The sequence below is a fragment of the Boeremia exigua genome (assembly GCF_020726555.1).
Source record: "Boeremia exigua strain MPI-SDFR-AT-0100 chromosome Unknown C7974scaffold_11, whole genome shotgun sequence".
Taxonomy (NCBI): Eukaryota; Fungi; Ascomycota; class Dothideomycetes; order Pleosporales; family Didymellaceae; genus Boeremia; species Boeremia exigua.
The window spans coordinates 846101-873875 of NW_025763528.1; the positions used below are offsets into that span (position 1 = coordinate 846101).

Here is a 27775-nt window from a genome sequence, read left to right on the forward strand (position 1 = left end):
TACTAGGTATGTACATCTCAACGAGAAAGCGCCTTCTTGACCACAACACAATACACGCAACGGCCAACGTGATGATTCTCGGAAGAACTGTAGTAATCTCACTTTCAACGAGTACCTGTGATGGAGCAGGACCAAGGAAACCTGCAGCCCAAGACACAAGGCGCACCGTGTTGTCTTGGGCACGGCGACGTTACCGTTGTGCTCTGAAATGGCGCAGTGGATTAACTCAGGCTTGATGCTGTAGTTCATCGTCGAAGTGGATGGTGGTACACATCTACTAGAAGTCCCGACACTCACAAGCCCATCTCACAGCGTAGAACTAACAGACCTAGCCTGAACAACCTACTATTTCGTACTATTTTTCAGAAGATGAAGAGAAGAACTCGATCGAGAAGAACAGATACTGAAAGCTGTGTGTGGAAGGCAACATCTATTCCTCCACCGAGATGCACCTCGCAGTCACACCGATAAGAGCAACCAGCTGAAACATCCCCATTGAAAACCCTCCATCCACCAACCCAACCCACCGAGGCCAGCACCATCCACACTGCAAACCTACATCCTAGACATAACACACTCCACACGCCCGGAGGTTTCTTACAACCTGCAGGTCTCAACCGCCCCTATACACTGCATCGCACGCCTCCACGCGCCTCTCACTCGCAGCCGCACACCAGCACCGCGTTCTGGCTCTCCATTCGCTGCACACTAACCCCGCTCCTCCAATCGCGCTGCGCGTACACACAAGTGTTTGGGCGGCTCCCTTAGCACGTCGCACAGCTTCGCGCGCTGCCCTGCGTGGGTTGGTGGTTGGGAGGGACGGTGCGGGGCGGGGGGCGTGCGGTGGTACGTAGATGTAGACGCGGCTGGAGCTTGGGTTGGGGTCGGTGCAGACAGACTCAGACTTAGTTCAAGGAAGTCAAGTCGATTCAAGTCGTTCCAGGTCGTTGATGCCGACTCAAGTTCACCGCAAGCTCACAGTCAATTCAAGCTGTTCCAAGTCGACTCAAGCTCAGTTCAAGTTCACCTCAAGTTCACCTCACGCTTATCCAAGCTCAAGCTCACTCAAGCTCACCCAAGACACCTCAACCTCAAACAGCAATCACGATGCACTAAACGCCCCTCCGTCTCCATATCGCTCTCCACATCGCTCTCTACAATTCTTCATCACCCAGACTCCAGACGACACAAGCATGCCGCACACCGTCTCGCACAGCGCATTCGCCCGCACCAGCTTAACTATCTGCGACACTTTTGTCATGGCGCTGGGGTACGTGTCTGCACGGGGGGTGCCGGGGCCGGAGGAGCTGATTGCGGGGGTGGGGCCGTGGTATCTGGATGCGGAGACGGTGTGGTGGCGGCGGTTCTGGATGGACAGTTAGAGGCTCTCGTGTGGAGGGAACGAGCTGTGGTGGGGGGCAGGGTGTGCTGGGGGCAAGAAGTGCAGCGGAGAAGCTGTGGGACTTGGGTGGAGGCAGAGGATAACGCGGAGGTAGAGAGAGGCGTAGTACTACGGATGTGATGAGAAATCTCGCTTGCTTGCTTGCTGTCTAGTACTGGTACATTACACCGTATCTACACTTCTTACTACCACCGACCCGGGACTACAAGAACTCAATGCCCACGCCGAAGCTCAGGCCCTTCCGCCCCTGCTCCTCCTTGCGCATGACCAGCGGCAGGGAGAAGTTGATCTCGAAGCGCGCAATGGGGTGTGCGTAGACGAGACCCACACCCGCGGCGGCGCTGGGCAGCTCGTCCTTGAGGTCGCGCAGCGTCTTCTTGAGGCTCTCGCGCGCGTCGCCGGCGAAGCTGCCGTCGTCGGACTTGGCGCCCTGGAGCGCGAGCAGCCGACCGCCGTTGACAAAGGCCTGGAAGCGCAGCGGCGTCTCCTTGCCGACGCGGGGGACGGGGAAGAGCAGCGAGGCGCCGCCGGCGGCGAAGACGTCGCCGCCTACGGCATCGGCGCCGTCGTGGGGCCCCAGGCCGCCGAGGCGGAAGCCGCGCACGCTGTTGGGGCCGCCGAGCTGGAAGCGGTCGTTGATCCTGCTGGCGCGGGGCTGGGCGCCGGCGGCGCTGGCGAGCGGGCAGATCAGGCCGCCGCGCAGGCCGGCGGTCAGGGTGATGCCGGTGGTGCCAAAGGGGACGGCCAGCTGCGACTCGGCCTCGGTCTTGAAGAAGGAGGCGTCGCCGCCGAGGACGGAGAAGCCGGCGAGCTCGGAGACGGTCTTCATGAGGTAGCCGCGCGAGGGCAGCAGCGGGTAGTCGCGCTTGTCGTTGGTCCAGGTGTGGGTGAGGCTGGACTTGAACGAGTCGCCGGCGTCGGCGCGCACGGTGGGCGAGGCCTGCTCGGCGAGCGACGTGACCTGGCGCCAGATGCCCGAGTAGGCGAGCGTGTGCTCGTGGCCCGCCGGCGAGCGCCACAGCAGCTTCGTGCTGGCGCCCTTCTGCACGTCCTCGTGGCTGGCCCAGCTCTTCAGCACGGAGCTCGCGAAGCCATTGACCTGCCACTTGAGGTCCGGGTTGCTCAGAATGGGCGTGTCGAAGGCCAGCGAGTAGGCGGAGCGCGTGCGGGTGCCCAGCGAGCCGTGGGCGCGGAGCGTCTCGGCGCCGCCAAACAGGTTGCGCAGCTCGGCGTTGACATAGGCGTCGGCCTCGGAGGCGCCGGCCTCAGTGCCCGTCTTGATGGTGTAGTTGCCGCGCTCGTGGGCCGAGATGTAGACGTCGACGTCGGTGGGCGCCGAGGCGGCGTTCGTGGGGTCGGGGCGGTCGAGGAAGACGGAGATGGGCGACTTGAAGATGCCGAAGCGGTCCAGCTTGGCCGTGGCGGTGCCGACCTCCCGCAGCGCGTCCTCGAGCGTGTACTCGTCGGCGCGGTTGGCGCTCAGGATGGGGCTGACGACCTTCTCGAGAAAGCCGCGGCGCGTGCGGTTGGCGTGCAGGACGCGCACCGACGAGATGGTCACGGGCAGCGACGTGTTGTCGCCAACCTGCGGGCGTTAGCTGCGGTACGGGCGGACAGTGGCGGCGGACAGTGGCAGCGGACGCACCAGCTCGGCCAGGCGCTCCTGCGACTTGTGGTGCTGCGCGGACAGGCGGGCGGCCAGCTCGTCCTGCTGGCGCTGCAGCGCGGCCGCGTCGGTCTTGTGCTGGAGCCGGGCGAAGACCTGGCGGCGTCAGTCGTCAGTCGTCAGTCAGAGGCGCGCTGGGGGCCGCGGCGTACGCACATCGTCTTCAATGGGCGACGCCATCAGGGCTGTTCGGTGGCAGCGTGGCCTTGGCGCTGCGAAGTGAAGATTGCGGGTGCATCATCGCGCACGTGCCCGCCCGGACTTCGCGCTGGCCCTCCACTCTCCACCTCCACGCTCGCTCCAGCAGCCGCGGCGGTTCCGCACTTCCTCTCTTCGCTCACCACTCCCACCCGTGCGCCGCACGCCCGTTCCACGCCGTCCTTCCGTTCTACTCAGCCCGCGCGCCCCTCGCATCTCCTTCGCGCCCCTTCTGTTTCGTCCACCTGTTTGCCGCGCGATACCCTCTTTGTCTTGCCGCTCGCGCTTGCCTCTGGCGTCACCACTGCTGCGCTGCACCCAAACTCCGCGCGCACAACCTCCCGACACGTACATAGTCCGCCGCTGCACCGCACAGCCTCCTCCCACCTCCATCACCTCCTCCACCTCCACCTCCTCCACCACCTCCACCCACCGCACACATGGCCACACCGGCAGCCACCAAGCGCCTCACCAAGGAGTACGCCGCCATCGCCAAGTCGCCGCCGCCCTACATCGTCGCCCACCCGTCCGAGAAGAACATCCTCGAGTGGCACTACATCCTGACCGGCCCGCCCGAGACCCCGTACGAGGGCGGCCAGTACTGGGGCACCCTCATGTTCCCGCCCGACTACCCCTTCGCCCCGCCCGCCATCCGCATGCACACCCCGTCCGGCCGCTTCCAGCCCAGCACGCGCCTGTGCCTCAGCATCTCCGACTTCCACCCCAAGAGCTTCAACCCGGCCTGGGAGGTTAGCACCATCCTCACGGGGCTGCTGAGCTTCATGACCAGCGAGGAGATGACCACCGGCAGCGTGCGCGCCAGCGAGCACGAGCGCAAGCTGTTTGCCCAGCGCACCCGCTGGTGGAACTCCACCGGCGGCGGCTCCAAGCAGACGGCCGCCCCGAGCACCTCCGCCCGCGGCATCGGCGGCATCAAGGCCGGCGACGGCGGCGCCAAGTTCCGCCTCGAGTGGCCCGACGTCGACGACGAGAATCTCAAGTGGATCAAGGACAAGCACATCGACCCCGTCACGGGCCTGCCGCGCGCCGCACAGCCCGCCGCTCCCGCACACTGCCCGCCCGAGGTTGCCGGCCTGCGCCGCCGCCCCAACGGCAGCGCCACCACCGTCGTGCAGGATGCCCAGATCGCCCGCGAGGCCGGCCAGGGCTATCTGAGCCGGAACAAGTGGAAGATCATCTTCGGCACCATCCTCGCCTACATCCTGGTGGCCAGGGTGCTGGGCGACGGCGCCGTCGCAAACGCAGCGCAGGCTTGAGCGACAAACGCAGCGCAGGTCTGATTTGGGCTTACGCCGTGAGACAGCAAGGGATATAGGAACAGGAATTTTGGGAGGCATAGCATGGGCACGGCGTTTTGATTTGAATACAACGTGATAACACGCATCACACACCACACATCGCGCACGAGCGATACATGTAATCCGGTGTTGGTCTGGTTCTGGTTCTGGTTGCCATAGACCGGTTAGATAGATAGTAAACCACCTAAAACCACCTCTATTATCCACACCGCGCACACGTCAAGGAAAATAACGAGACAGCGTCGACGCGACCGTGAGTCCATTATCAAGTCTACACTCCAGTGCGGCGTACATACACACCCACCCGCAGCCAGTCTCAGGGCCCCGCTACATAGATAACCAACCCGCGCCCAGTCACCCACACAACAAACTACTGCTGTTTCCGGTTGAGCTTCTCGTTAATGCTCTCCTCGGACGGCATCTGCGGCAGCGGGGTGAGCCACTTGCGCTGATTATCAAAGCTGGACACGGCCTTGACAATCGAGATGAAGACCTTGGAGTTGTCCTTGTCGACGCGGCCCTTGAACAGCCCGATGAGCGCCTGGATGCCCATGCCCTGCGGCGGGAGCGAGTCGTAAATCTCCCGCGCCGACGGCAGCTTGGGCTGGCTGGCCGCGGGCGAGCCGGGGACGGGGCTGCCCGCGCGGCTGGTGCTTGCCGATGCCGTGGGCGAGCCGCTGCCGAGCACCACGTTGAGCTTGTTCTTCTTCTTCTTCTTGATGCGCGACGACTCGTTGCCGCTGGCCTCGGACATTTCCGAGTTGGGCCGCTTCTTGGACTTGAGCTTGTCCACGGGTTTGTGCGTGCCAGACGGCGTGCTCGAGCCGATGGGCGTGTTGGTGCCTTTGCTCGAAGTCCCCGAGGGCACGTTGCCGGCTTCTGCGGCTTTGGCCTCGGCCGCCTTCTTCTCCTCTTCTTCTTTTGTGCGCTGGCGCTCTGTCTCGCTGTCCGTCTCTGACTCTTCAGACATGTCACTTTCAGCATAGTCGTAGAGCTTGCCGCGCTTCACGAGCGTCTTCCTCAGTCCCTTCTCGAGCCCCTTGGCCACCTCTGCTTCCATCTCCTCGCGCTCTTCCGCTTCCTGTATTGCCTTCTCGTCACGGTCCCAGAGCGACGCAGTAAGCTGGTCTCGCTTCAGCTTCTCCGACGCTTCCTTTACGTCGTCCTCATCGCCCTCAAACAGTCCGTTCAGACCCTCTTCGTCGTCGGCGAAGTCTTCGTCGAGGTTGAAGTCGATGTCGTCAGCATCAGCCTCACGCTTGATATAACCCTCTTGATTACGCATGGCACGAATTCGGCCTTCGTCGTCTGCACCACCACCCACTCGTGTGCTCATCTGGTTGCGCCCCTTGAGCTGATGTGCCTCCTTCTCTCTCGCCTCGGCACGCTGCTCAATGTTCCTGAGGAACCCGGGTACTCTTTCGACCTTGAACATGACCTTCTCGGTGTCGTCGCCGCCGCTCGTGACCTTAACCCTGCCTTTGACATTGAACCTGTACCAGCGCTCGATGGGTGCCAGCTGGACGTTGCCTTGCGAGTTCTGCGACAGCATCACGTGTGTCTCAGAAAGCTCCGACTCGTACGTGCCAACCCACGTTTGCTTGTTCTCAAAGTCTTCAAGATGCCACGGTAGAGTCTCCTCGTATCGTAGCAGCTGGCGCTTCTTGGCCTCTGGCGTGTCATCCGGTCGGTATTTCTGCTCCGTCTTCTTCTGGAACGCTTGTGGCTTTGATTTGCCCGTGGGCGCGATCTTGGCCTGGTTCTCCTCCCGGATCTTACGGCGCTCCTCTCTCTGCATCTCAATGCGCTCGCGCTCCTTGGTCTCCTCTAGATCCTCCTTTGTGTTTTCCTCCTCAAAGTGGGAGCCTGCTCCACTGGGCGGCGCACGCGGGTCCCGGCGGTGAAGGCGGATCGGCGAAGCGAATTGGCGCGGGTCCTGGACGTCGATGTGTGTCTTGTTTTGGAGTCGCAGAACGTGATGGCGCAGCTCTTTGAGATCGCGGCGCGTGACGACAAGAGGAAAGCTTGTTGCGCCTGCCGACTGGTACTCGAAGCGCAGCGCAGCCGGCGACGCAATACCTTGCGCGATGATGTTGGCGGGCTTGGACGTCTCGTTCATCTGCGCAAGAGACACCAAAGGGCGCGTAATTTTTGCCAATGGTCGGCGAGGCGCGCGGAGAGGGCCTTCCTTGGGACGTGGGCGTTTCTTTTTGGCAGCCTGGATGCTGCTTGGTGCAGCAGGCGGCGGCGCCTGCTGCGGAGGCGCCGTCGGCAGGTTGTTCATGATGAACGAGTGTGTATTCTAAGACTGCTGGAAAGAATGTGATGGGCGGAAAATGTGTCGCGGGCGATGGTGGAAGGCAGCAGCGGTGCGGTCTTTGTTCGAGACAATGGTGATGGAGCTCAGCAGTGACGTTCCAGCGCGCCTTCCAGGCGACAAGCGCTAGCGGATCCCCGACTTGGCATAGGTATCGGAGGCTCGGTGCAATGTGCCCCAGCCTTCTACACAACGTGCATCTGTGCACTTGTTTGCTCCAAAGAAACGGCCGCGGTACAACACCACAAAGCAGCATCGAACGTCGCGAGACAACGGTGCACGAACGGTGACTTCCGGGTTTGGTAGATATAGATCGACTCACAGCTTCGTCACTTTCACGGACCACCAGCCTCTGCGTATCGAGCCTCGCTTCTCCAGGTTATGCACGGACGCAGCTCATGGTCATTGTAACGAGCATCTAGACTCGATCGACCAGAAAGGACTGTGCAGCAAGAGTAACGGCAAATCATTGAACTCTGTAGTCACAAACAAATTTACTAAGAGCTCCAATTATCCACCACAGCCGACCGCAATCATGAGTCAAGCTCCACCTACTACCAAGGATCTTGAGAACCAGCTCCGTGGCATGATACTCGGCAATGTAACCATCGCCAGTGGACAGAGCCCCCACGACAACCAGCCAGGCCAGTATCGAGGACGCGGTCGTGGCCGGGGCGGCTCTCAACGTGGCTCAGGTCCGAATCATCGTGGCGGTTATGCTCATCACAACAACGCCAGAGGCGTACCGTATTATGGGATGGGATCGCCATCCACACGTGGCGGTAGACCTGACACCCAGAACAACGGAATGAGCCCTCGTTATCAACAACCACAAAACTACGCCCATGCTCAACAGCGAAACGACGCCTCTCCGCAAATTCTGCAACGACCGCAAGGTGGTTTCAATCAGCCAGGGCAAGGACCTAGAGGAGGTGGCGCTCATCAGTATCCTCGTCCCCAGTACGCTCAGAATGGCTACCAGAGCCAGCCGAGGATTGATGCGGCAGCCCAGGTGCAGTTCATGGAGGAGATCGTCGGACGTGAGCTTCCTAAAGTCCAAATGACTGAAGCCGAAGCCTCAAAGCACAACGCATTCAGGAACGGTCTGGAGACAATCATACGGCAAGCGTTTGCTGAACATGGCGGCGAAGATCTTGATCACATCAAGGACATCTCTCTGGTAGCATTCGGCAGTCTCGGCTCCGGCTTTGGTCTGCCTGGTTCTGACATGGACCTCGCCGTGGTGCCCCAGTGGCACGATCCCTCTCGAGCTGAAGAGACCGAGATCGGCCCTAGAATTCCCCGTGTCCTTGAGAAGGCGGTTCTCGATGCAAAGATGGGGGGCCGTCTGCTCACTCGTACACGGGTGCCGATTTTGAAAGTATGCGAAACCCCGACAGACACACTGTACACCGCCCTCGACGACGAACGCAAAAAGTGGGAAGGTCTTCCCGATGAGGAGAAATATCCCCAAACACCGCCTTCAATAGACCTTACAGTGCCGCCTCCGACTTCCGACGAGAAAGTCCTGCAGGCTGTAGGGCAGAAAAATGGAGCAGGAACCAAGCAGACGTCCGAAATTGCGGCAACAAAAAGCTTGACTGAAGCGACTACCGAGAAAGCGTCTCCCGCCGTATCGAAGTCAGACTCAACCGACCCCTCAACTACCGCAGTGGTCAATAAGGAGCACCAGAATCGTCCAGAGAAGCAGTGGCATCGTGAGAAAGTCCTCGGGCCTCTTGACTTTCCGAAAAGCGGTGTTGGCATCCAGTGCGATATCAACTTTGCGAATCCACTAGGCATTCACAATACCCACATGCTCCGTTGCTACTCTCTCACGGATCCTAGAGTTCGACCCATGGTTTTGTTCGTTAAGGCTTGGGCTAAGCGTCGCAAGATCAACAGCTCTTACTCAGGCACGCTCTCATCGTACGGTTGGGTCTTGATGGTCCTTCACTACCTTGTCAATGTTGCGTCACCGCCAGTCTGTCCAAATTTGCAGCACTATCTGCCACACGCAACTGACATGAATTCCCTGGCCGAACGCTTTAAGGACGCGACGACCATTGGTGGATATGAAGTTCGATTCTGGCGTAACGAAGAGGAGATTATTAGAGCAGCACAAGAAGGACGATTGATGCAGAATCGCCAACCCCTGGCATCGCTTCTATGCGGCTTCTTCCGATACTTCGCCTCGCAGGGTGGTCATTATGGGCGCCAAAACAACTTCTACTGGACATCCGAGGTGCTCTCTCTCCGCACACCCGGCGGCATTCTTTCGAAGCAGGAAAAGGGGTGGGTCAGCGCCACAACTATCGTCACAGCAGAGAAGAAGGTTACCAACCGATACCTCTTTGCTATCGAAGACCCCTTTGAGGTCGACCACAACGTGGCAAGGACTGTGACTCACCGCGGGATCGTTACTATCCGTGATGAGTTCCGTCGCGCTGGAAGAATTCTGGTGGCTGTCGGTAAGGGCATGGAGCCTGAGGGAGGGCTCTTTGATGAACTCATCGAAGAGGCTCCAGCGCCAGCCGCAAAGAGTGAACAACCCGAGGCCAAGAAGACCGACGGAGCTGTACCCAAAAACTGAGAGCGCTATTATGTGTTGTACAGCCTGCCTAGGATGACCCGACAGCAATCCGCGCGAAAGCAAATCATTCATCTTCGAGCAAAATATAGGCACACATATTCGGCACCGTGTGCTTTATCGGCGCTCTTCATACATTTCGTGTAAGATAAGGGGATACGACCGGCTTCGTAGAGCCGCAATGCAAGTCATGTCAAACAACGCAGATGTGCCGAAACAAGTCATGGAAGTGGACACGCACTTCCAAGACATGCCGTTACAAGTGCCGTAGCTCCAAAAGTCCCATGTCTCTCTCCAGCCCCCAAGGTTCTCCACACGTCCAGATTAACGTTGTTCTGCCGATGGGTGAACACCGGCATTTCCCTACCCTATCATAGACATCAACTAAGAGCTTATCCCCACATCCCGCGTTGCTTAACCATGCTAGGCACGGCGTGTTCCCCGCAAAAGCTTGCCACGCGGAGATTTCCTGGTCCTGAATGGGTGATGGTCCGTTGACGAGGTCATAGAGCCGCTTAGGGCTGTGGGGAACTGTCAATTCCTGCTCGATGTCGGCGAATAGTATCCGGCCTGTTCACAAAGTACATAAATCCTGTGGTCAGGCTGTCATCGAGAATCTCTGTCCCTGTCCTCTACCACGGGTTTCCTTCAACATGATGCGCAAGGCAGCTTTGGTACTTTCGCTGAGCGCCAGCATTGCGAGCTGTGCGCCTACCAACGTCACAGGTCCAACGGCTCGTGTGAGGAACGGCACTTATCAGGGTGTCTACTCACCCGAGTACAACCAAGACTATTTCCTCGGTATTCCGTATGCGCAGCCTCCCGTTGGCAGTCTGAGGTTCAGGAACCCGGTTAGCCTGAATCAAAGCTGGACCGATACAAGACCTGCTGCACAGTACTCTACTGCGGTACGTTCATCATCTATCAGAGCAACTGGCGAGACTACTGACAATGAATAGTGCTATGGGTATGGATCTGATCAATGGGGCTACCCCGTCTCGGAGGACTGTCTCTACGTCAATGTTGTCCGCCCTGCCGGATGCGAGGACGAAAAGCTCCCTGTTGCTTTCTGGATCCACGGTGGCGGTTACTACATGGGAACCGCAGTAGATCAACGCTACAACCTGACCTTCATGGTTCAGAACTCTGTCAACATCGGCAAGCCAGTTATCGGTGTAAGCATCAACTATCGACTCAGCGCTTGGGGCTTTTTGAGTGGAAGTGCAGAGATCCAGAAGTCCGGCGAGATGAACCTTGGGCTGCGAGATCAGCGTTTGGCACTGCAGTGGGTTCAAGACAACGTTGAAGCTTTTGGGGGTGAGTTGAGTCCGAAATTCACCTACTTCCCCATACTAATAAAAGCCAGGCGACCCAGAGAAAGTCACAATCTTGGGCGAGAGCGCAGGGGCCGGGTCCGTTGGTTTCCAGCTGACTGCCTACAGCGGACGAGACGACAAGCTCTTCCGTGGTGCTATCATGCAGTCTGGCAACCCCGTACACTTCAATCATCTCAACGACCCCTTGGAATACTCTGAGTGGTACAACGCGATCGTCAGCCGTACACCATGCGTGAACGCTACTTCACAGATTGAGTGTCTGCGTACACTGTCTGCTGAGCAGTACAATGCCGCAGTCAATGTCACAAGTCTCGCTTTGAACACTACCGGGTTCATGCCCGTCCTCGATGGCGACTTCATCCAGAAGCGCACTTCGATTCAAATGGCGAATGGCGAGTTCGTCCACGTCCCCATCATCAGCGGCGCCAACAGCGACGAAGGAAGCGCTTTCTCTCCGTCACCCGTGGACACCACAGAGGATCTGTATGCTTTCCTGACATCCGGCGAACATCCGATTCCCCCCGAGCTTGCGAACCAGCTTCTCGAGGCTTACCCCGACGACCTCTCTGTCAACGTGATCGCCAACCTCGGAGACACGCGACCAGGCCCCCCACGTGGTGCGCAATTCCGCCGCTCAGCGAGCTACTATGGCGACCAGTTCTTCATCGCGCTGAGGCGGCTGACATGCCAGACCTGGGCTACTGCCGGTGTGCCCGCATACTGCTACCGCTTCAACGCGATCCCTGCCGGCCTGCCGCCCGTCATCGGAGTCACCCATTTCCAAGAAGTCGCCTTTGTGTTCCTGAACCTGCTTGGTGTTGGGTATCCGCCCATCGCGGTCCCGCCGTTTGAGAACAAGACTCAGAGCTACAGCGATCTGAGCAAGTTCATGAGCAGCAGCTGGGTCAGCTTTGTCAGCGACTTGGACCCGAACTCGTGGCGGGACGGCGGCGTGTGGAATGGTACTGAGGAGCTGTGGCCCGCATATGATAACGCAGATCCCCAGGACTACGTCTTCGATGCGAATGTTACCAGCCATGCTGAGGCGGATACGTGGAGGAAGGAGGGCATGGAGCTCATTAATGCGAACAACCTCGAGGTCTATGGGAGATAATTGGCTTCGTGGAAGTCCCTTACGAACCAGTAATCGTTGAATAGTAATGTGTCAAGCCGCTTCGAAAGATGCGTATGTTGTGTACAGTTTGTATACTTTCAAGAGTCTTGCCTCCCTTTGTTGTCACTCTGATGTAAGCCTGCCGTATTGTTCATATCAACGTGATAGTGTAGTACCCATCAGGTGCATCATCGCGAGGATGGAACTCGTTCCAGACATCGCCGTCTGCCGCGAACCGCCCAACGCGAGAATACTGCCCGGGGATATCTTCCTTCTTGAGCAGCAGTCCATAAGACTCTCCCCTCATGACATGCCCCCCTGAGGGTATCGGAAGCTCATACTGGAGTGCGTACATGCATAGGAGATACACTCGAACACCTTTCCGACTCAAGTAAGTTTCCGCCAGATCCGTAGCCTGAGCGTCGAACTGCGCTTGTGCTCGATATACGTTTTCGTTCACTGTGAGGTCCATGCTGAATCGCGACATCGTCCTCGGCGACTTCTTCAACCGAACTCGAGGAAGTCTCGCCACTAAATTTATGTGGCGATGGTGAGGTTCAAAGCCGACTATACGAGCGCATGGTACCAAGAGCTCATCGTCGTTGGTCAGGCGCTCATAGGCAACTGGGCAATCTAGACAAGCCCATGTGTAGCTCGGAGCACGTTTGATGGCCGGTCTGGGAGAATCTCCGACTGTTCGATACCACAGGAGATCATCGAAGAGGTCTTTCCTCCACAGTCCCCGGTGGGATTTATCGTTCAACAACACCTCGAAACGTGCCGTGATACCGGCAATGGCGGCCAGCTTATCACTGCTGTAAGTGAGCTGAGCTTGAGTATATGCTTCCACTATCCTGTCCCACGCTTTTTTGACGTTTTGCCCGTGAGCCCGCTCATGTTCTTGGAGAGAGGTGGAGGATGCGTTTGCAAGGGATTGGTTGAGCTCTGGGAGGAGAGACCGATAAGAACGGTAGCCTTCACGTATGTTGCTTCGCAACGGCCAAGCATCTAGAGATGATATGGACTCGGCTGCCTGTAGCTCTTGACACTCCCAAAGCAACTGGTCCTTGCCAAAGTGCAGTATCCGTGCAGAGAAAAATCGCTCCTGTAGCACCCATCCACGCTGATTGAGTGGGGCATAGTCTACTCGTACGGACCATGCGTGCTCATGGACCAGATAGTAATAACCTCTAATGCCCTCGGGCCTGTTACCGTGCCTAGCGTCGGCGCGCTTGATGTCGACAAACACACGAAGTATTGCTGGGTTCTTAGCACGCTTTTTCACAAACAGGCCTGTCTCGGAAGATGTGGAAGCGGTAGCTGCTATAGTCAAGGCTGCGTTTGCATATACGCCGGCCATTTTCTGACACTCTGCTTTCCAGTCGGCCTTTGAGTTTTGAATTATGCACAGCGAGTCTATCCAGATATATGATAGACCCATCTGTAAGACCACATCGAATGCGTCTCTGAAAGTCTGTGCCAATTGCTCGACATCAATCTGTTCTTTGAATTGCGAGAGACGATCGTTTTCAAGAGTATACATGGCACCCGCACCCCAACGATGGGACAGAGTGACGTAAGGAACCATGGCAGAGATCTCATCTCTTTCCACCAGGCGCGCTTTCGTAGTGTTCCCGTCCTTCCATAGTTCGATAAGCCTGGTTGGCCATTCAAACTCTTTGTCAACAATCGGTTGACATCGTTCGTGGTTGCTTCGACATTGACTTAACCACTGTTTTGCGAGAGAAAGATCTCGTGTCGAAGGCTCAGGATCATTTGTCCTGTTCTCCAAGGGCGGTAAAGATTGATCAGGTGCTGGCCTCTCCGATGCTCGAAAATGATGCACGCCAACCAGAGTCTTGCGATTCGATATCGCGTCATTAACGACCATCTCCAATGACCACTTAATCTCTTCATGATTGGTATCATTGGGAACACGTTCGACCAGATCGACTGTGAACTTGGCCTGTCTCAGTAGAAGTTCTGTTGGCTCACGCTGGCCGACGAGGCCTCTGGCGTTCAACTCATCCCACACATTTGAACAGAGTTCGCAACCGGAGTGAATAGAATCACTCAAAGATCTGGCATCTGGGTGCCATGTAACATGGTAGCGATGAATTCGTACCGTCTGCTGCCGAGGACGGAGCCCCACTGGTTCTTCTTCCTCGTTCTCCCAAGATTTGACCACCACAACATCCTCGAACAGAGACCGACAAAGGGTGCATACCGTCAAGCTGTTTTTTTCAGTGGAGGATGACGGAAGCATGTTGACCCCATGCGGCACAATTGGAATGTCTGTGGGCGTAACACACGCGTGAGGTGACTGCTCACACGGTGTCAAAGGTGCAAACTCGCAAGTCTAGCGTGGTGGTAGCATGGTGACATTTGACGTAGTTGGTGACCGCAGAAGTTCGTGAAATGACAACAAGGCCTCCTGGCGGGGGCGTAAGAATGCTCCCAATGGTGATGCGGGGTCAGCCATCGCTCCAGCCCGTAGCGAAGAAAAGCTGACCCTTGCAAATGCGCCTCTCAAGCCTCATTGTACTCAAAGAGAAAGGACTGCTCGTCCGTAAAAGAAGTGAGCTATGAAAAAGGGAATGACCAAGGCACACGACAAGATCGGTAACGAATGCATTGGTGGAGACTGGATGCTGAATGACATGTTCATGCGCAAACGCAGAGAACTTGGCAGGAGCAGGCCCATGAGTCGACCATGTATAGAATCAAGAGTGGAGATAGCCAATCCCGCATTTCTGATGGCTGCGAGATCCGTACAGAGAAAACGGCAGATGAGTGACCTTCATGGCAAGTTAGCTGACTTCAACACAGAACTTGTCGCCTTAATGACACTACGAGCCAAAACTAAGTTAAGCACTACCTGCAAAATTACCCTGCATTTCTTTTGTATTTTATTACCTTAGTATGTTGTGTTGGATGCTCACGTCCTTAATCAGCCGTCCATCCTACAACATGAGAGGGTTACGCGTAGCGCGAGGTGAGCGCGCTGTTCCCCGAGCAACCGGCGCCACATGTTTGTCAACGTCAACAGGCACGAGCTACGTACTGTTCAAGTCCAAATCCGGTGCCACAATGTCGACGACACCTCCGAATTCCCCACCAAAATCGCTCATGATGGCGATGGACCCTCCGCCACGGCCATCGAGCGCCCTGTTCGACGTCTATCTTCGACTACGCCCTTCCACCTCCGCAAACCCGCATTTTCTCACAGTCGAAGAGCGAGATGGCAGCCACCCCACACATATCACAGTCAGGCCGCTGGTACATGACAACCGGAAACGCGCAGTCGAGCGATTTGCCTTTACGCAGGTTTTCGAAGAAGACGCACGCCAAATGGATATCTTCAAGGGCTCGGGCATTGTTCCTATGATTAAGGGAGTGCTGGGCGCACCTGGCTATCATGGGCGAGATGGTTTACTAGCGACTTTGGGTGTTACGGGGTCTGGGAAGGTAAAGATAGATGCGGTCAATATATCTGCATCGCACACTAACACTGCGTTAGAGCCACACCATCCTTGGAACCAAGTCACAGCGTGGTCTTGTCCAGATGACGCTCGATGCACTGTTCCAGAGCTGTGAAGAACAGCTTGTGCAATCGTTCTACGGCGCTCCAGCCTTCTCATCTCTAGCAGCTGCAGACGTGTCTGAAGCCAACATGTTCACTGCTTCTGCGTATCTGGATTCTATGTATGGAGATAATCAATCCGAGAAATTCCCGTCGAGAGCAAACACGCCAGCACCTGTAAGTCCATGCTTTCAACATTTCCTTCCTTTCGTGTGACTCTCTAACTTTCTTCGTCTCCACCTGCTCATCTGGTGACTTCTGAAACCCTGTATCCTGCTCTACGAGCTACTTTCTCAAGTCGTTCAAGTGCGAACATACATTCCACCAGTCCTGTCAAAACCACACTCTCCAACTTCTTACGATCGACTGCGAGCTTCAACTCACATACAGCAAAGGACTGTAGCTACGTCTCACAAGGCGCGTCTCGATCGAACAAGATTCCTCGGCCCTCGACCTTACCACAGGCCCCGTCCGTCGCCGGTATCGAGATTCCCGCAGACCCCACAGCCGAGTATGCGATTGTCATCTCAATGTACGAGGTCTACAACGACCGAATCTTTGATCTTCTGACTGGCAGTGTCATGAAGAGCAAGAATCCCAACGTCAAGCGCCGAGCCCTGCTGTTCAAGAGCACAGAGCAAAGTCCCGAGCGCAAAATCGTCGCGGGTCTGACGAAGATTATATGTGGCAGCTTCGAAGAGGCTATGATGATACTTGAGACCGGACTCATGGAGCGCAAGGTCGCAGGAACCGGAAGTAATGCTGTCAGCTCTCGTAGCCATGGCTTCTTCTGCGTCGAAGTCAAGAAGCGTGACGCACAGTACAAGGGTCCATGGTCGAGTAGTGCACTGAGCATCGTCGATCTTGCTGGGTCTGAGCGTGCGCGTAACGCAAAGACAGCAGGTTCTACCTTGGCTGAGGCTGGCAAGATCAACGAGTCACTTATGTATCTTGGGCAATGCATGCAGATGCAGGCTGACCACCAGGAAGGTTCAAAGGTTTGAATTGCCTTCCCTCACGATCCAACTAATTGCTAACAAAGCCATAGAACGTTGTTCCATTTCGTCAGTGCAAGCTGACCGAGCTTCTCTTCTCCAATTCTTTCCCATCCAACTCTCGGTCCACGCAACACATTCAACCTCAGAAATCCATCATGATCGTCACAGCCGACGCGCAAGGCGACTACAACGCGACCTCCCAGATCTTGCGCTACTCCGCCCTTGCCCGCGAAGTTACCGTTCCACGTACGCCCTCATACACAGCCACCCTCTCCACAGGCCATCGTCCAGGAACCGCGTGCTCGGGGCGCAGCACCCCGTCTGCCCTACTCGACGAGCTTGAGTCATCTGCCGCCGAAATTGCCCGTCTCCAACAAGAACTCTCTATCTTCGCGCTCCGCCTGTCCGAAGAAACCGCCCGCCGCAAAGCCGCAGAGCAGTCCTGGGCCGCCGCAGAAGACCACATGGCGAGCCTCGAGCAAGAAATCCGCGACGAGTGCTACCTCGAGATGGAGAACGCCGTCGACCAGGAGCGTCGCAGGTGGCAAGCGACGCTCGATAACGAGCAGGATAACCAGCAGGCGCACCTCGATTCGAAGATCGACGTGGTCATCAAGGCCACCAAGGCGCAGATGCGTCTTGAGGAGCCGGTGAAGGTGTACGAGGACCCGGATCCGGAGGTCATCGAGCGCAATGAGGAGTTAGAGCGCGAGAATGAGGCGTTGCGGACGAAGATTGAGCTGCTCGAGAGAGAGGCCATGGGAAGGAGTGCGAGTCCGATCAAGAAGATCAGGATTTTGAAGACCAAGCGGTGGGAAGATCCCGAGAGCAGGTTCTTCGGACGCGATGATTGAGCTGTGTGCGTCGCTCTTGTGATTTTTTTTTACGATTCATGATTGGTGTTTAGGTTCCTCGGGCGTGTGCCTTCATCGCCCGGTCTTATCTCTTTCTTGGTCTTTTCTCTTTCAGTCTTTTCTTTCTGGGTCACCAAGGTTTCTAGGCCACGAGCTTGATCATATATACCCTGATGAGCACTATGTGCATAATGCATCCTTTACGCCATTGCACAGACTGCTACTATAACTCTGGGACATTGACCGGCTGAAGAGCAAACTTGTCACAGCGGCTTGTCATGGTGACTGAGAAGCATGACTAGTTCCATCTCCGATGAGTATACACGGCACAGCGGCTGCCGTCCGAAACTCACGCGTCAACGGACACATCGAATTGAGACCAGACCTTTAATTCAAATCGAAGTCTCCAAGCTTTTGCAGATTACATGTAGGTGCATGATGTACAATCTTCCACTCCAACGCCTCGCTATGCTTGCTACCAAAGATCTCCGTTGTCTGCACTCATCACACGATCACGCCTCCACAGGCTCAGCCTTCCTCCTGTACGAGTCTCTCTTCTCGCTTTCGTTCCCCGGTTCTTTGCCCGCCGCCTCAATAACATCGACTCTCTGCTGTTCCTCCACCATTTCGACGTGTCCTGGTCTCCTTGGCCTGATGCTTGTCTTTTGAATAATCGGGTAGAAGTATGCAGCCTTTTGTAGCTTCGTGCTACGCAGAACCTTCGCCCGGTGCTTTTCTGGGTCGTGGAGGACCATTGCGACAACGTCACCGTACACATCTTCGCAGGCGACCTGTTGCGAGGTCTCGTATGTGCGGATGTTGTCATATTTGAAGAACTTGCGGGGGCGGCCTTCGTCGTCTTCACCTTCGCCGTCGAATGTGATGTCGTCGGCACTGGGGTCGTTGGTTGTGAAGTTGCGCTGAATGTCGTAGACTCTGTCCCTGCTACTAGGGATGAAGAATTCGAAGTGGAACCTCGATGTCGGTGCTGGCGCTGTTGGGTCCTCTTTCTGCGCCTCCTTTTCTTGCATGTACAGTTCTTGGTCTTTGATCGACTGTCCTGCGGGACGAAAGAGCGCTACGTCGAGACGGGGATCATATGTGGAGTCGAGGGGGTTGTTGATAGGGGCGGCCGTGTACTTGAACATCATGTAAGCGCCTGTGTCCGTCATGGCATCCCAGTCCGGCAGCAATGGGTATGAGTCGAGCAGCCTTAGGTTTGGGTTCTTTGTGTTCTTGGGATTGTTCCAGGCTTGCCGCTCTTCAGCTGAGATATCTGCTGCGCGTATCTTCTCTGCGCTGTCTTGCCCGTTGTAGGCATCGGCTGGATATGCAAGGTTGAAGCCCTTGAGGATGTGTCTGGAGATGTTGAGAGGGTCATCTACGGAGGTGTCTTGGAGCTTTCGCTTCCGTCGTACGCGCATCGTGTTCGACGAATTACTAGACTCGAATTTCGAACCGCCAGTCGTGCTCGAGGTGATGTATTCGGTACGTCGCAGGAATGAGGTGCCGGAAGCATTGTTGTGCGCTTTGCCAAGCGCATTGGGTGGTCGCATCAGCGCTCGATCAGCAGCGCATAGTGGTGGCGGGTGAGCCATGGCTTGGATAGCTATGCAACGCGTTAGTTATCGTTGCGAGCCTGCGCGCGATTCGTTCTCTTACCTGATTCGTCTCCATCGAACACCTTAGGGATGCCCACCAAGTCGATGGGCATACCAAGCTCGGCATCGGCCTCAATATTCAGCGGCTGTTCTCGTGCAAGCCTCGACGCGAAACTGGCTGACGTGTATTGTCCACTCGAAAGACCCGTGTTGGGGATGTCGAGCAGCTTGGGAGGACATGGCGGAGGAGGGAGCGCATTGGAATATCTGATTCGCGCGAGGAAGTCCTGCGGAACAACGCTTGATCGCTGTGAGCTCATCGTAACGTTCGGTGGACGACGAGCCTGGGTGTGACGTTGGCGCGCGATGGAGGATGCTACAAAGAATGTCGGCCTGCAGCTCTCGACGCCGACGCGCTTCACCCGACCACGTGACCTTGCCAAGCTGTAGGTCTCCAGGGCTGCTCCCACACCACACTCGATATTAATGTAGAACAGCATTCTGACGATGCAGACACCGTCAACATGATATCAAGAGATTTAGTCAATTCAATCTTGAGCGTAACACTTTAGAGGCAGCGCACAAACTGCATTGAGGGAAAAGCGAACAGCATTTGAACTTGTAACGATCGTGATATTAGATAGGTGCTGGTGTTTCTATAAGACCCTGTCTTCCCACGTATTTACAGCTGCCATTACTGAGGGTCTGTATCTTTCTAGTGTTGCCACCCAGTGGCACATGCATCGCTGCCTTCTTACCCAAACGCCATGTCCCATGTCGGCAGCAAATCGCCGCTTAAAGTGGTGGCTCCAGCCGGAGATGGCTAAAACCATCATGAAATCGTCCTCATCAGAATAAACAACAAATTCCATAGCTTCGTCCACGATCCGAAAGGTTTGATTTACTGAGCCTTCCTCGCCAATGCCTTGGCCTTGGCCAGCTTCTTCTCCCTCCTGGCCTTGGAGGCCTCGGCACCAGCCTCGGTGTCGAGGCAGAAATCCCACCACCTGAAGCTGCTGGCGTAGTTGCCAATGAACTTCTCGTGGTGAACGTCGTGGTGCTCAGCGCCAGCCCAGAAAGGAAGGAAGTGGTGCAGGCTCCAGGGGAACTCGTAGCCGCTGTGCGCATCAATGGCCTGGAACAGGCGGAGGACGATCCAGCAGTACATTGTGAGGATGTGGAGATCCTTGGTAAAGGCACACCAGATGATTGGGGGGCCAACACTACCGAAACCAAGGACCATGACTTCGATGGGAGATGCGTACTCAGCAGCCAAACCAAAGGGAGCGGAGTACTGGTGGTGGATCTTGTGGACGTTCTTGTAGAGGAAGGAGCTGGCGTGCATCAGGCGATGGGCCCAGTAGTGCCATGTGTCCTCCATGACGAAGAAGATGGCGATCTGGTAGGCCATCTTGTACAGAGGAGGGAACGGAACGCTGGTCTCGAGGCCGAAGTACTGGCACATGGGGTGGAACAACCAGATCTGGGGAAGCTCGACGGTGAAGTGGGACAGGAGGACGAGAAGTGCGCATTGAGTCTGCTCCCAGGCGGTGGGGATCTTGTCCTGTGAAGTGTCAGTATTGCGAACGTCTCGGAGGCATGGAGGTAGTGTACCTGCTGGATCTTGTACTTCCTGAACATAGGAAGTGCGTCGATGATGATCCATGGCAGCGAACGCCCAAAGTAGAGGCATTCGTGGATCGCGAAAGACATGATACCAGTGGCCAAGACATCGTTGCCCATCCATGTGTACCAAGCCAGCCACATCTTCTCGAAGTAGCTGAGTGAGACATTGTACTTGGAGATCTCTTCGAACGAGCCCCAGTACGTGTCCTGCGCCATGGGCGTCAGGAAGGCGGTGGAGTTCCTGTTGCGCCTGTTAGATTGTTGTGATTCGCCATCGGGCAGTGTCGGAGGCGTACATTCTGCTTGCTTGCTTGCTTGCAACAACAAAGCAAATAGAGAATGAAAGGTCGACTGCAGAGGGAGGCAAGTGATGGTGGTGCGAAGGCCGCAGTAGAGGAGAGAGGCAAAAGAACGCGCGCAGGAGGCGGATTAAATTGCAGACTGTTGGAGCCCGGATCTGCGCTGGTCGAAGCTGGCACCACTTTTGTCTGGCAAGGGGGCACGGCTTCCGAGAGGCGGCAAGTCTGCACAGTCCCTGATCTTACCGCATCGAGCACTAGGCCAGCCCAATCGGCGGCGAATCCACAGATTTCATCTCGTTTCACCGCCTTGCACTGCCATGGGGAGATTTTCAGGGCAGCGGCATCTCTCTTGCCGATTCCTGCGCACCATGGCCAACAGACCGTCGTGAGCATCATCCCACCGTGGGCTCACTCTAGGCCGTCGTGGCCGACGATCAGTGCGTATGCCGCTGGCAGTATAGTCCCACCACGACCCGAAGAGGCAGTCTTGCGAAGGCGGTGCTCATGACGCGTCGAGGTCCAGCTCGTCTCTTACAAATGCATCATGTGTCCCAGATGTTCTCGTACAGACGTGCTTTCCATTGGTGGTTAGAATCACTGGAAGAATTGACCAATTAGCGAAGCGGCCGCTTGCTCTATCTGATCTGTTTGGTGTGTCTTTAACACCACTACTACCTTCTCTTCTACAACGTCCCATCCAAGAGCCTTCACTTAATACTCAAATCTAGCCTTCTTGTACTGCTTCAGATCTACTGCTAATATTGTGCTCGTTAGAGATGTTTGATGCTCGTTCCTCAAAGAGCCCCTCCCTCCCAACCGTGGGCATGCAAGAGCATGATTCCACCCTCCCTTCACTTTCGTCAGTAACATAAAAGCCACGAAATTGACAAAAATATTAGACACACCAGAAATTGAACCTGGATCTCCAGCTTTACCCGCCCGTCAGTGCTTCTCGTGGCTTCTTCTGTTCCTCTTCTTCGTGCAATTCATTTGCTTTTTCGGTTCCTTTGTAGGAAAGGTGATCAGACTTGCCCGAAGAACTTGGGTCAGCTGACGGGCTATGGGTGCTGGCGCCTTGCCATTGGGCCATGTGTCCTTGACTTGTTTGATGGAGAGACCAACACCTTTAAGGTATATATCGACAAAGGTGAACGACCAGCATGAGACCATAATCCAAGGTGCAGTGAAGGCGCGGTGCGGATATGACAGCGGTTTAAACTTTCTCTGTCGCTAAGCGAAGGAGCGCATTCAGTGCACACATCATTCCTTCTTCGAGCAATGCCTTGAGTTTCTGTACTGTGCAGCGGCTCAGTTACACCGTAAGGCTGGCATGATGAGATAGTACATAATAGTATGTAACAGTAAGTTTAGGCTACATAACCGCTCGTTTAAGGAATCTGAAGAAGCAGTTCATAGCAACCTCTGTTGACTTGGATCGCCGCGTATCGGACAGCATGTAGAAGCATCTGTCTTCAACAAGGCTCATCAAACTCCCTCGCGAAACAATTGGAGGCAGAACTACACCGACATTGTGTTTAACGTTGTGTTTGTAGCTATAGTATGATGGGACAAGATACGGCACTGGGAATGTTTCGAGATACCCAAAGATGTGTACGCTCTGAGCGCCTGTAAATACTGCACAGCGACTGGAAAGTATACAGCTGCAAGGCCCTCCGTGCAGTCCTCATAGAAAAATGATATCATTATAAAATATGACATAGTTGCATGAAGCACAATGAAAATTGACAACAAACAAACGTTTGATGGTGAACTGACAGGCAAATGGCCCATGCAGGCTATCAAGGAGCTCTGCTTGGACCGCTCGCAGCAATGTTTGTTTGCTGCCAATTCTGACACTCTAAGTGCGATCAAATTACTTTGCCAGTGACGACGCTGAGAATTGGCGATGATAAGCACAGGAACTCGCTCTCAGAACGAGCCAACTGCTCAATGGCAACAGAAAGGATCCGCCCGCTCCAAAGTGTGATTGTCAAGAAGCCGCGGAGAAAGGTATGACGTTCAGTAAGACCTCGGACCTTCGACCTGGACTGAGTCCACATTGAAACCCAACATCTGTGAGGCCGACTCTTCAGCTCCCCGATGACGCCTCTAGCTCCGCACAAGCAATGCTATTGTCTCGAACCGACATGCACCAAACCCTATGCAACCTCCGGTATGCCGAAATGAGTCACAACGCCCGAAGCGGGCTGTTAATGAAACCGCCCGTAACGTGACACCGCGATAATTACGCGTTACATCGCGTGTGTCGCGTTGAGGAACCTTGCAGCCACGAAAGTTCGTGAAACCCGCCGATCATCGATCGTCTCTAAGCAAGACGTACCGATTAGAGAGGTGTACAGGTAGCTGACAACACGGATGAGCAACCACAGGCAAGAACTGGTACTGCGCTGTCTGTTGTGGCTATCTTTAGCGCCGCCCCGCCGAAAAGCGATCAACAAAACAAGCAAGGTCTTCCATGCACTTCCAAAGTTGTCGCAATGGGAGTTGTTGGTCGCGTTGCCTTGCTGCCTGATGTTGATGCACGACTGGTATTGGACAGCCGCAAGTCAGCTTGACGAATGAAGAGCGATGCATCGCCCGGTTGGCTGGGGGCTACGTCGACAGGCGGCAGGGGATGCAACTTGGCAAGGCTATGTATAAATACCGGCCTCCCCCATAATCTAGGCTCGGTACGCCCTCTCGACAAGCCACAACCTGACAATCCGTGTGTGGTATCTTCACGCCCTGTGCTAGATACACACCAAGTTTCTGAGACGTAGTGCCTTTCCTTTGAAAAGCGCGAAATCTGAGTACTTCCGGAGGTCCCTCGTTTTTACAGCCCGCGTCAACTAACCTGTCCACTCTTTACAAGTCTCTCTGTCGCTCGTTACGATCCCTCTCTTCGGTCAAGATGTTCGGAAAACGTTCTTTTGCTAGTTCAAAGGACCGTTCGGGCAAGATTCAAAAACAGCCGAAGAGATCGTTTCGCGATGCTTCTGAAGTAAAGCAGAAGCAGAAGCAGAAGAAGATGGTCGAGCAGCTGGATGCGCACAAGGATAGCCCCACGACGGAGGCGACTTCACCGAGTCTGACCTCTGCCATCGTGACAATCGTCGTTGGTTCAGACCAGCGGTTGTTTGCTGCGCACGAAGACGTCCTGTCACATGCCCCGTTTTTCGCGCAAGCGTTGCGAGGCCAGTTCTTCGAATCCACTACTCGACGCATCGACCTGCCTACGGAGGAACCAGAGGTCTTTTCCTGCATCCTCGAGTATCTATACAAGGGTGACTACTACCCCCGCCTGCTCCATGACAAGCGCCGTCAGACCTGGATGCTCGAGGGCGCAACGACCTCGCCCGACCCAAACAAAACCAGCGATCGCGCTGCCGCTGTCGAGCCAACCTTTTTCCATACCGGTGTGGGTGACGTTATCCTCCGCGACACAGCCGTGTACTGCGCTGCCGATCGCTACGGTCTCGAGGAGCTCAAGAAGCTCTCCTTGCGCAAGCAGGGCCTGCAGAGCGGGATCGAGGTTGGAGTGATCTTGCGCAGTGCTCGGTATGCCTACGAGAACACACCGGACAATGACTCGCGGCTGCGCGCTCATTACCTCGCTTTGATTATTCGCAGCCGAAAAACATTCAAGCGTAGTGGAACCATGCAGATGGAGATGGAGATGGGGGGACAATTGTTCTTTGACCTGTTCGTGGCGATGTGCAACCATGTCGATGATCTCGTGGACGCGAGGTGAGCCTTTGCGCATCTCCTGTGTGATCTGTCACCTCATTATAGGCACTTACTTGTAAGTCGGTCAATACTAACACAACCTAGCCCCTCCGCTCGCGGTACTCCCAGGACCCTCTAAAGTTGCCTCTACCACCTCTCGTCAAGCATGACTGCAAACACACACACCACACACCACACCACTTTGGAGTACCATTAATTTGATTCACTCTCAACTCCCGACAGACACAAATTGCCAACAAGCGACAAATGCTCACGCAACTCGCTCAACGTCACTCAATGTAAAACACAAAACCCAGAAAAAGACGGAAAGGACACGAATCCTCCCCTGATCTCTTCGGCGTACTTCGACGGCCCGGCTGGTTGCAATTATCCTTACCCTCCCCTCATCTTTACACGCGTTTCTTCTCACCTCTTTGCTGTGTTTGCTTACCCCCGTCGCGTCTCTAATATTTCCTGAACGACGTTGCAACGATTCACCATTCCCACCACCCCTCTCTGCTTGCGGAGAGAGTACATGTCTACGACGAGACTGCGTTTCCTTTGTTCACGTGCGCGCGTTGGTGGATGGAGTGGGACCTGTTGTTGTTATAGTAAGGGATGTGCGGACATTCATTTTCAGAAGTATGGTTCTGCGCTGGTCAGGATGACCGCGCTGGTGGGCTTTTCCCTCGATGGAAGAGGCCCGACGTAGAAAAACTGATCGAAACCGCTTGGATGGTCAGACTAGCTACGGATGATTTTAGCGGCGCGCAATGAGAAATTTAGGTCGCTGCTACGTTGATGTGTTTTGCGTGTGGTTCATTATACAACCTGTCTATCTTCGAGGTCATGTGTAGGCGACGCGGTCTCGAGCACTTCGTGACCAGCCGTCTATGTGCCAACCTCGAACTTTCCATGAACCAGGCTCCAAAACTCTTCGACAATCTCCTTCTGGCCTTGACCCCCACGCACAGCCATATATCTCCGCTCATCGACCCTCGGTGTCCAGTTGCCAGGGTTCGCATCAACTATGAGGCCTCCAGCTTCCTCGAGAATGATCCACCCAGCACAAACGTCCCAAGCCCAACAGCCGGCTTCCCAGTAAACATCCAGACCTCCGCTTGCGACTCCACACAGGTTCAAGGCTGCAGATCCAAACGACCTCAGCCCATGCACCATGCCTCCACCATTCTCCTTCGTCGCGGCCAGATTCTTGAACGTCTCGCTCTTGACCGTGAAGTCATTCCCACTGCGATCACTGCCCCACTCCACAGCAACGAGACATGTGTTCAATGTCTCGAGCGGCGTCGGCGGTGTTAATGGCAGTTTGGTTGTCTGATTCAAGAATGCGCCTTGCCCCTTGATCGCCGAGTAAAGCGTCTGCGTAAAGGGGTTGTAGACCACGCCAATCACTGGCTTCAGGTCAATTGCCAGGCCCAGAGATATCGACACGTACGGGTATCGGTGCACGAAATTCGTTGTGCCGTCGATCGGATCGCAGACGAAGGTTGGCGCGGCCGTGAGCGTGTCGCCGGGTTTGTATGTCTCCTCGCCCATGAACGAGAAGTCGGGGTACTTCTCACGAAGAGAGGTAGAGATCAGCTTCTCGACGGCTTGATCGGTTTCGGTGACGAGGTCGACCGAGTTCTTTTTCGAGCCGGATGACGAGGTGGTAGGCTTTGCGGACGTGATGCGGTCGGCAGCGCTTTTGGCGACCGAGATCATGAAGTCATGAATGGAGTTGAGGTCGAGATCAGCCATTTTGATCGTTGAGACAAAGGGTGTGGCCTTTCGATTGTGAGTGCGAATGTTCTGGTGGTGTTGATGACTGCCCGAAGCTAGGTATGATGCCCCTCGGTGGGGCAGACAGCTCGCAGCTCCTGCAAGGTCTACCACGTGTGGCGACCTGCGTCAACACTCTACTTGCGAGTTCATTGAACATCATTCATCATCATATAGAAGTCATATCATAAGATTTGTTGTATTGAGTACTATTTCTCCATTCAAAATTGTGTAATGCGGGGCCCCGCAATCTCCCCACTTCAGCACGGTGTACGTCTAGCAAACAGAGCAGATGATAGGTCTTTTGACAATCCGCTCCTTAATCAAGTCGCTTCGATGATTATTCTTTAGGGGCACAATCAAAGTTTGCTCTTCTGCATACCCTCCCTCTCCGTCTGCTTTCCCATCTCTGTGCTACTTGTCTCCGCCTTCAAGCTGGCTGGATCACCCAATTGGGTCTTGTTGACTTGCTTCCCATCCGAATTCGCAAGCGTACCCCTGACCTTCTTGGAGTGAGGGAGGTCTTCGTCGTTCGTGTCTGACGATGAGTTTGAGACAAGTGACGAAGTGGCTTTCTGGTTTTCTGGCGTGGGTGGGTTGTCTCCCTCTGGTTTCAATGAGACGTGATCCCCAAGCTGCGGTGGTTTGCTGCCCGACTTGATAGCAGCCTGCGTTTTGGGGTTATCGAGTGTTCCGCGGACAGTCTTGGAGTGTGGCTTCGACATGACGTTGCGGTTATGGAACAATGTGTTCAGAGAAAGGTCTAGGACTTAGATCGCAGCAAAGGAACTGGAAGTCAGGGTTCTCCACAGATTGAAAGAGGTATTCAATGTCTTATGATCAGCTCTCTGAATGAAAGCCTCGGCAACGCATCATCGACCCTAGATCTGGAGAAGTGCGCGTTGACGTTTCGCGTCGTTGACAGTCGATTAGCGTGTGTAGATGACGTTTGCATTTTGTTGACATGTGGAACATGCATGTGAGAGATATTCGGAGTAACAACTCTGTCTGATGTTCAATTGGTGTAGAGAGTTATTTCGTCTAGGCATTCTCCTCGTAGCAAGGCTATTGCTCATGCTTTTCCACATGGCATCCATACGCATCCCAGAGCTTCTAAGGTTGCTTCCAGCTCTTGATTATCTAGGTCATGGCTCAAGTCGACGGCACTGACAGAGCACGAGTAATCTCTGCTAAATGCACGCAGTTACAAAGACAGAGTGAATAGAGGTTTAATAGTCTCGAAATAATTGCCGTAATGCTGAGCTATCATGATTCAGCAGCGGGTGCACTAGCGCATCGCAGTGTTGCTGAGCATCACGACAACCTCGGTACGTACTCACAAACATGTCGATACGCCTAC

At 55.3% G+C, this 27775-nt stretch overlaps 13 protein-coding genes across 13 annotated transcripts; 6 read left to right on the forward strand and 7 right to left on the reverse strand.

Annotated features, from left to right (window-relative positions):
• The first annotated feature begins 823 nt into the window (after positions 1–823).
• Positions 824–1493, forward strand: C7974DRAFT_47596 (uncharacterized protein). The gene has a single exon (XM_046146657.1). The coding sequence runs from the start codon at positions 951–953 to the stop codon at positions 1380–1382; it is 432 nt and encodes a 143-aa protein (XP_045993371.1). The 5' UTR covers positions 824–950; the 3' UTR covers positions 1383–1493.
• C7974DRAFT_402037 (mitochondrial outer membrane protein-like protein) lies at positions 1452–3308 on the reverse strand. Its single transcript, XM_046142650.1, has 3 exons — positions 3225–3308; positions 3048–3164; positions 1452–2987 (listed from the first exon to the last, which is right to left on the reverse strand). The coding sequence occupies exons 1-3, from the start codon at positions 3246–3248 to the stop codon at positions 1605–1607; spliced, it is 1524 nt and encodes a 507-aa protein (XP_045993372.1). The 5' UTR covers positions 3249–3308; the 3' UTR covers positions 1452–1604.
• Positions 3309–3354: 46 nt separating this feature from the next.
• C7974DRAFT_402039 (ubiquitin-conjugating enzyme E2 6) lies at positions 3355–4780 on the forward strand. The gene has a single exon (XM_046142651.1). It carries the CDS (start codon positions 3707–3709, stop codon positions 4541–4543), a length of 837 nt encoding a protein of 278 aa, XP_045993373.1. The 5' UTR covers positions 3355–3706; the 3' UTR covers positions 4544–4780.
• C7974DRAFT_402040 (uncharacterized protein) lies at positions 4781–6984 on the reverse strand. The gene has a single exon (XM_046142652.1). It carries the CDS (start codon positions 6867–6869, stop codon positions 4956–4958), a length of 1914 nt encoding a protein of 637 aa, XP_045993374.1. The 5' UTR covers positions 6870–6984; the 3' UTR covers positions 4781–4955.
• A 453-nt stretch (positions 6985–7437) lies between these two features.
• On the forward strand, positions 7438–9495 carry C7974DRAFT_379456 (uncharacterized protein; the record flags this gene model as incomplete). Its single annotated transcript, XM_046140466.1, has 1 exon — positions 7438–9495. The coding sequence occupies one exon, from the start codon at positions 7438–7440 to the stop codon at positions 9493–9495; it is 2058 nt and encodes a 685-aa protein (XP_045993375.1).
• A 650-nt stretch (positions 9496–10145) lies between these two features.
• Positions 10146–11943, forward strand: C7974DRAFT_318558 (carboxylesterase family protein-like protein; the record flags this gene model as incomplete). Its single annotated transcript, XM_046138658.1, has 3 exons — positions 10146–10400; positions 10452–10809; positions 10859–11943. 3 exons carry the CDS (start codon positions 10146–10148, stop codon positions 11941–11943), a joined length of 1698 nt encoding a protein of 565 aa, XP_045993376.1.
• A 76-nt stretch (positions 11944–12019) lies between these two features.
• C7974DRAFT_47618 (heterokaryon incompatibility protein-domain-containing protein) lies at positions 12020–14369 on the reverse strand. Its single transcript, XM_046146671.1, has one exon. The coding sequence runs from the start codon at positions 14207–14209 to the stop codon at positions 12095–12097; it is 2115 nt and encodes a 704-aa protein (XP_045993377.1). The 5' UTR covers positions 14210–14369; the 3' UTR covers positions 12020–12094.
• Positions 14370–15081: 712 nt separating this feature from the next.
• On the forward strand, positions 15082–17378 carry C7974DRAFT_318773 (kinesin; the record flags this gene model as incomplete). Its single annotated transcript, XM_046138667.1, has 4 exons — positions 15082–15411; positions 15464–15703; positions 15922–16524; positions 16575–17378. 4 exons carry the CDS (start codon positions 15082–15084, stop codon positions 17376–17378), a joined length of 1977 nt encoding a protein of 658 aa, XP_045993378.1.
• A 512-nt stretch (positions 17379–17890) lies between these two features.
• On the reverse strand, positions 17891–19299 carry C7974DRAFT_416702 (Paf1-domain-containing protein; the record flags this gene model as incomplete). The annotated part of the gene is made up of 2 exons (XM_046144012.1): positions 17891–18987; positions 19041–19299. The coding sequence occupies 2 exons, from the start codon at positions 19297–19299 to the stop codon at positions 17891–17893; spliced, it is 1356 nt and encodes a 451-aa protein (XP_045993379.1).
• Positions 19300–19591: 292 nt separating this feature from the next.
• C7974DRAFT_402043 (fatty acid hydroxylase superfamily-domain-containing protein) lies at positions 19592–21078 on the reverse strand. Its single transcript, XM_046142653.1, has 2 exons — positions 20594–21078; positions 19592–20543 (listed from the first exon to the last, which is right to left on the reverse strand). Exons 1-2 carry the CDS (start codon positions 20819–20821, stop codon positions 19881–19883), a joined length of 891 nt encoding a protein of 296 aa, XP_045993380.1. The 5' UTR covers positions 20822–21078; the 3' UTR covers positions 19592–19880.
• Positions 21079–23818: 2740 nt separating this feature from the next.
• Positions 23819–24772, forward strand: C7974DRAFT_318762 (uncharacterized protein; the record flags this gene model as incomplete). Its single annotated transcript, XM_046138665.1, has 2 exons — positions 23819–24654; positions 24739–24772. The coding sequence occupies 2 exons, from the start codon at positions 23819–23821 to the stop codon at positions 24770–24772; spliced, it is 870 nt and encodes a 289-aa protein (XP_045993381.1).
• A 662-nt stretch (positions 24773–25434) lies between these two features.
• C7974DRAFT_47676 (uncharacterized protein) lies at positions 25435–26459 on the reverse strand. Its single transcript, XM_046146698.1, has one exon. The coding sequence runs from the start codon at positions 26392–26394 to the stop codon at positions 25525–25527; it is 870 nt and encodes a 289-aa protein (XP_045993382.1). The 5' UTR covers positions 26395–26459; the 3' UTR covers positions 25435–25524.
• A 107-nt stretch (positions 26460–26566) lies between these two features.
• On the reverse strand, positions 26567–27242 carry C7974DRAFT_47706 (uncharacterized protein). The gene has a single exon (XM_046146701.1). The coding sequence runs from the start codon at positions 27138–27140 to the stop codon at positions 26775–26777; it is 366 nt and encodes a 121-aa protein (XP_045993383.1). The 5' UTR covers positions 27141–27242; the 3' UTR covers positions 26567–26774.
• Positions 27243–27775: the final 533 nt, after the last annotated feature.

Coding starts and splice junctions, on each gene's coding strand:
- C7974DRAFT_47596 (XM_046146657.1), top strand. CDS start 951: ATGCCGACTCAAGTTCACCGCAAGCTCACAGTCAATTCAAGCTGTTCC.
- C7974DRAFT_402037 (XM_046142650.1), bottom strand. CDS start 3,248: ATGGCGTCGCCCATTGAAGACGAT. Junction 3,165..3,224: donor CGTCGCCCATTGAAGACGAT/GTGCGTACGCCG, acceptor TGACGCCGCCAG/GTCTTCGCCCGGCTCCAGCA. Junction 2,988..3,047: donor AGGAGCGCCTGGCCGAGCTG/GTGCGTCCGCTG, acceptor TAACGCCCGCAG/GTTGGCGACAACACGTCGCT.
- C7974DRAFT_402039 (XM_046142651.1), top strand. CDS start 3,707: ATGGCCACACCGGCAGCCACCAAGCGCCTCACCAAGGAGTACGCCGCC.
- C7974DRAFT_402040 (XM_046142652.1), bottom strand. CDS start 6,869: ATGAACAACCTGCCGACGGCGCCTCCGCAGCAGGCGCCGCCGCCTGCT.
- C7974DRAFT_47618 (XM_046146671.1), bottom strand. CDS start 14,209: ATGCTTCCGTCATCCTCCACTGAAAAAAACAGCTTGACGGTATGCACC.
- C7974DRAFT_402043 (XM_046142653.1), bottom strand. CDS start 20,821: ATGGCGCAGGACACGTACTGGGGCTCGTTCGAAGAGATCTCCAAGTAC. Junction 20,544..20,593: donor GGAAGTACAAGATCCAGCAG/GTACACTACCTC, acceptor GACACTTCACAG/GACAAGATCCCCACCGCCTG.
- C7974DRAFT_47676 (XM_046146698.1), bottom strand. CDS start 26,394: ATGGCTGATCTCGACCTCAACTCCATTCATGACTTCATGATCTCGGTC.
- C7974DRAFT_47706 (XM_046146701.1), bottom strand. CDS start 27,140: ATGTCGAAGCCACACTCCAAGACTGTCCGCGGAACACTCGATAACCCC.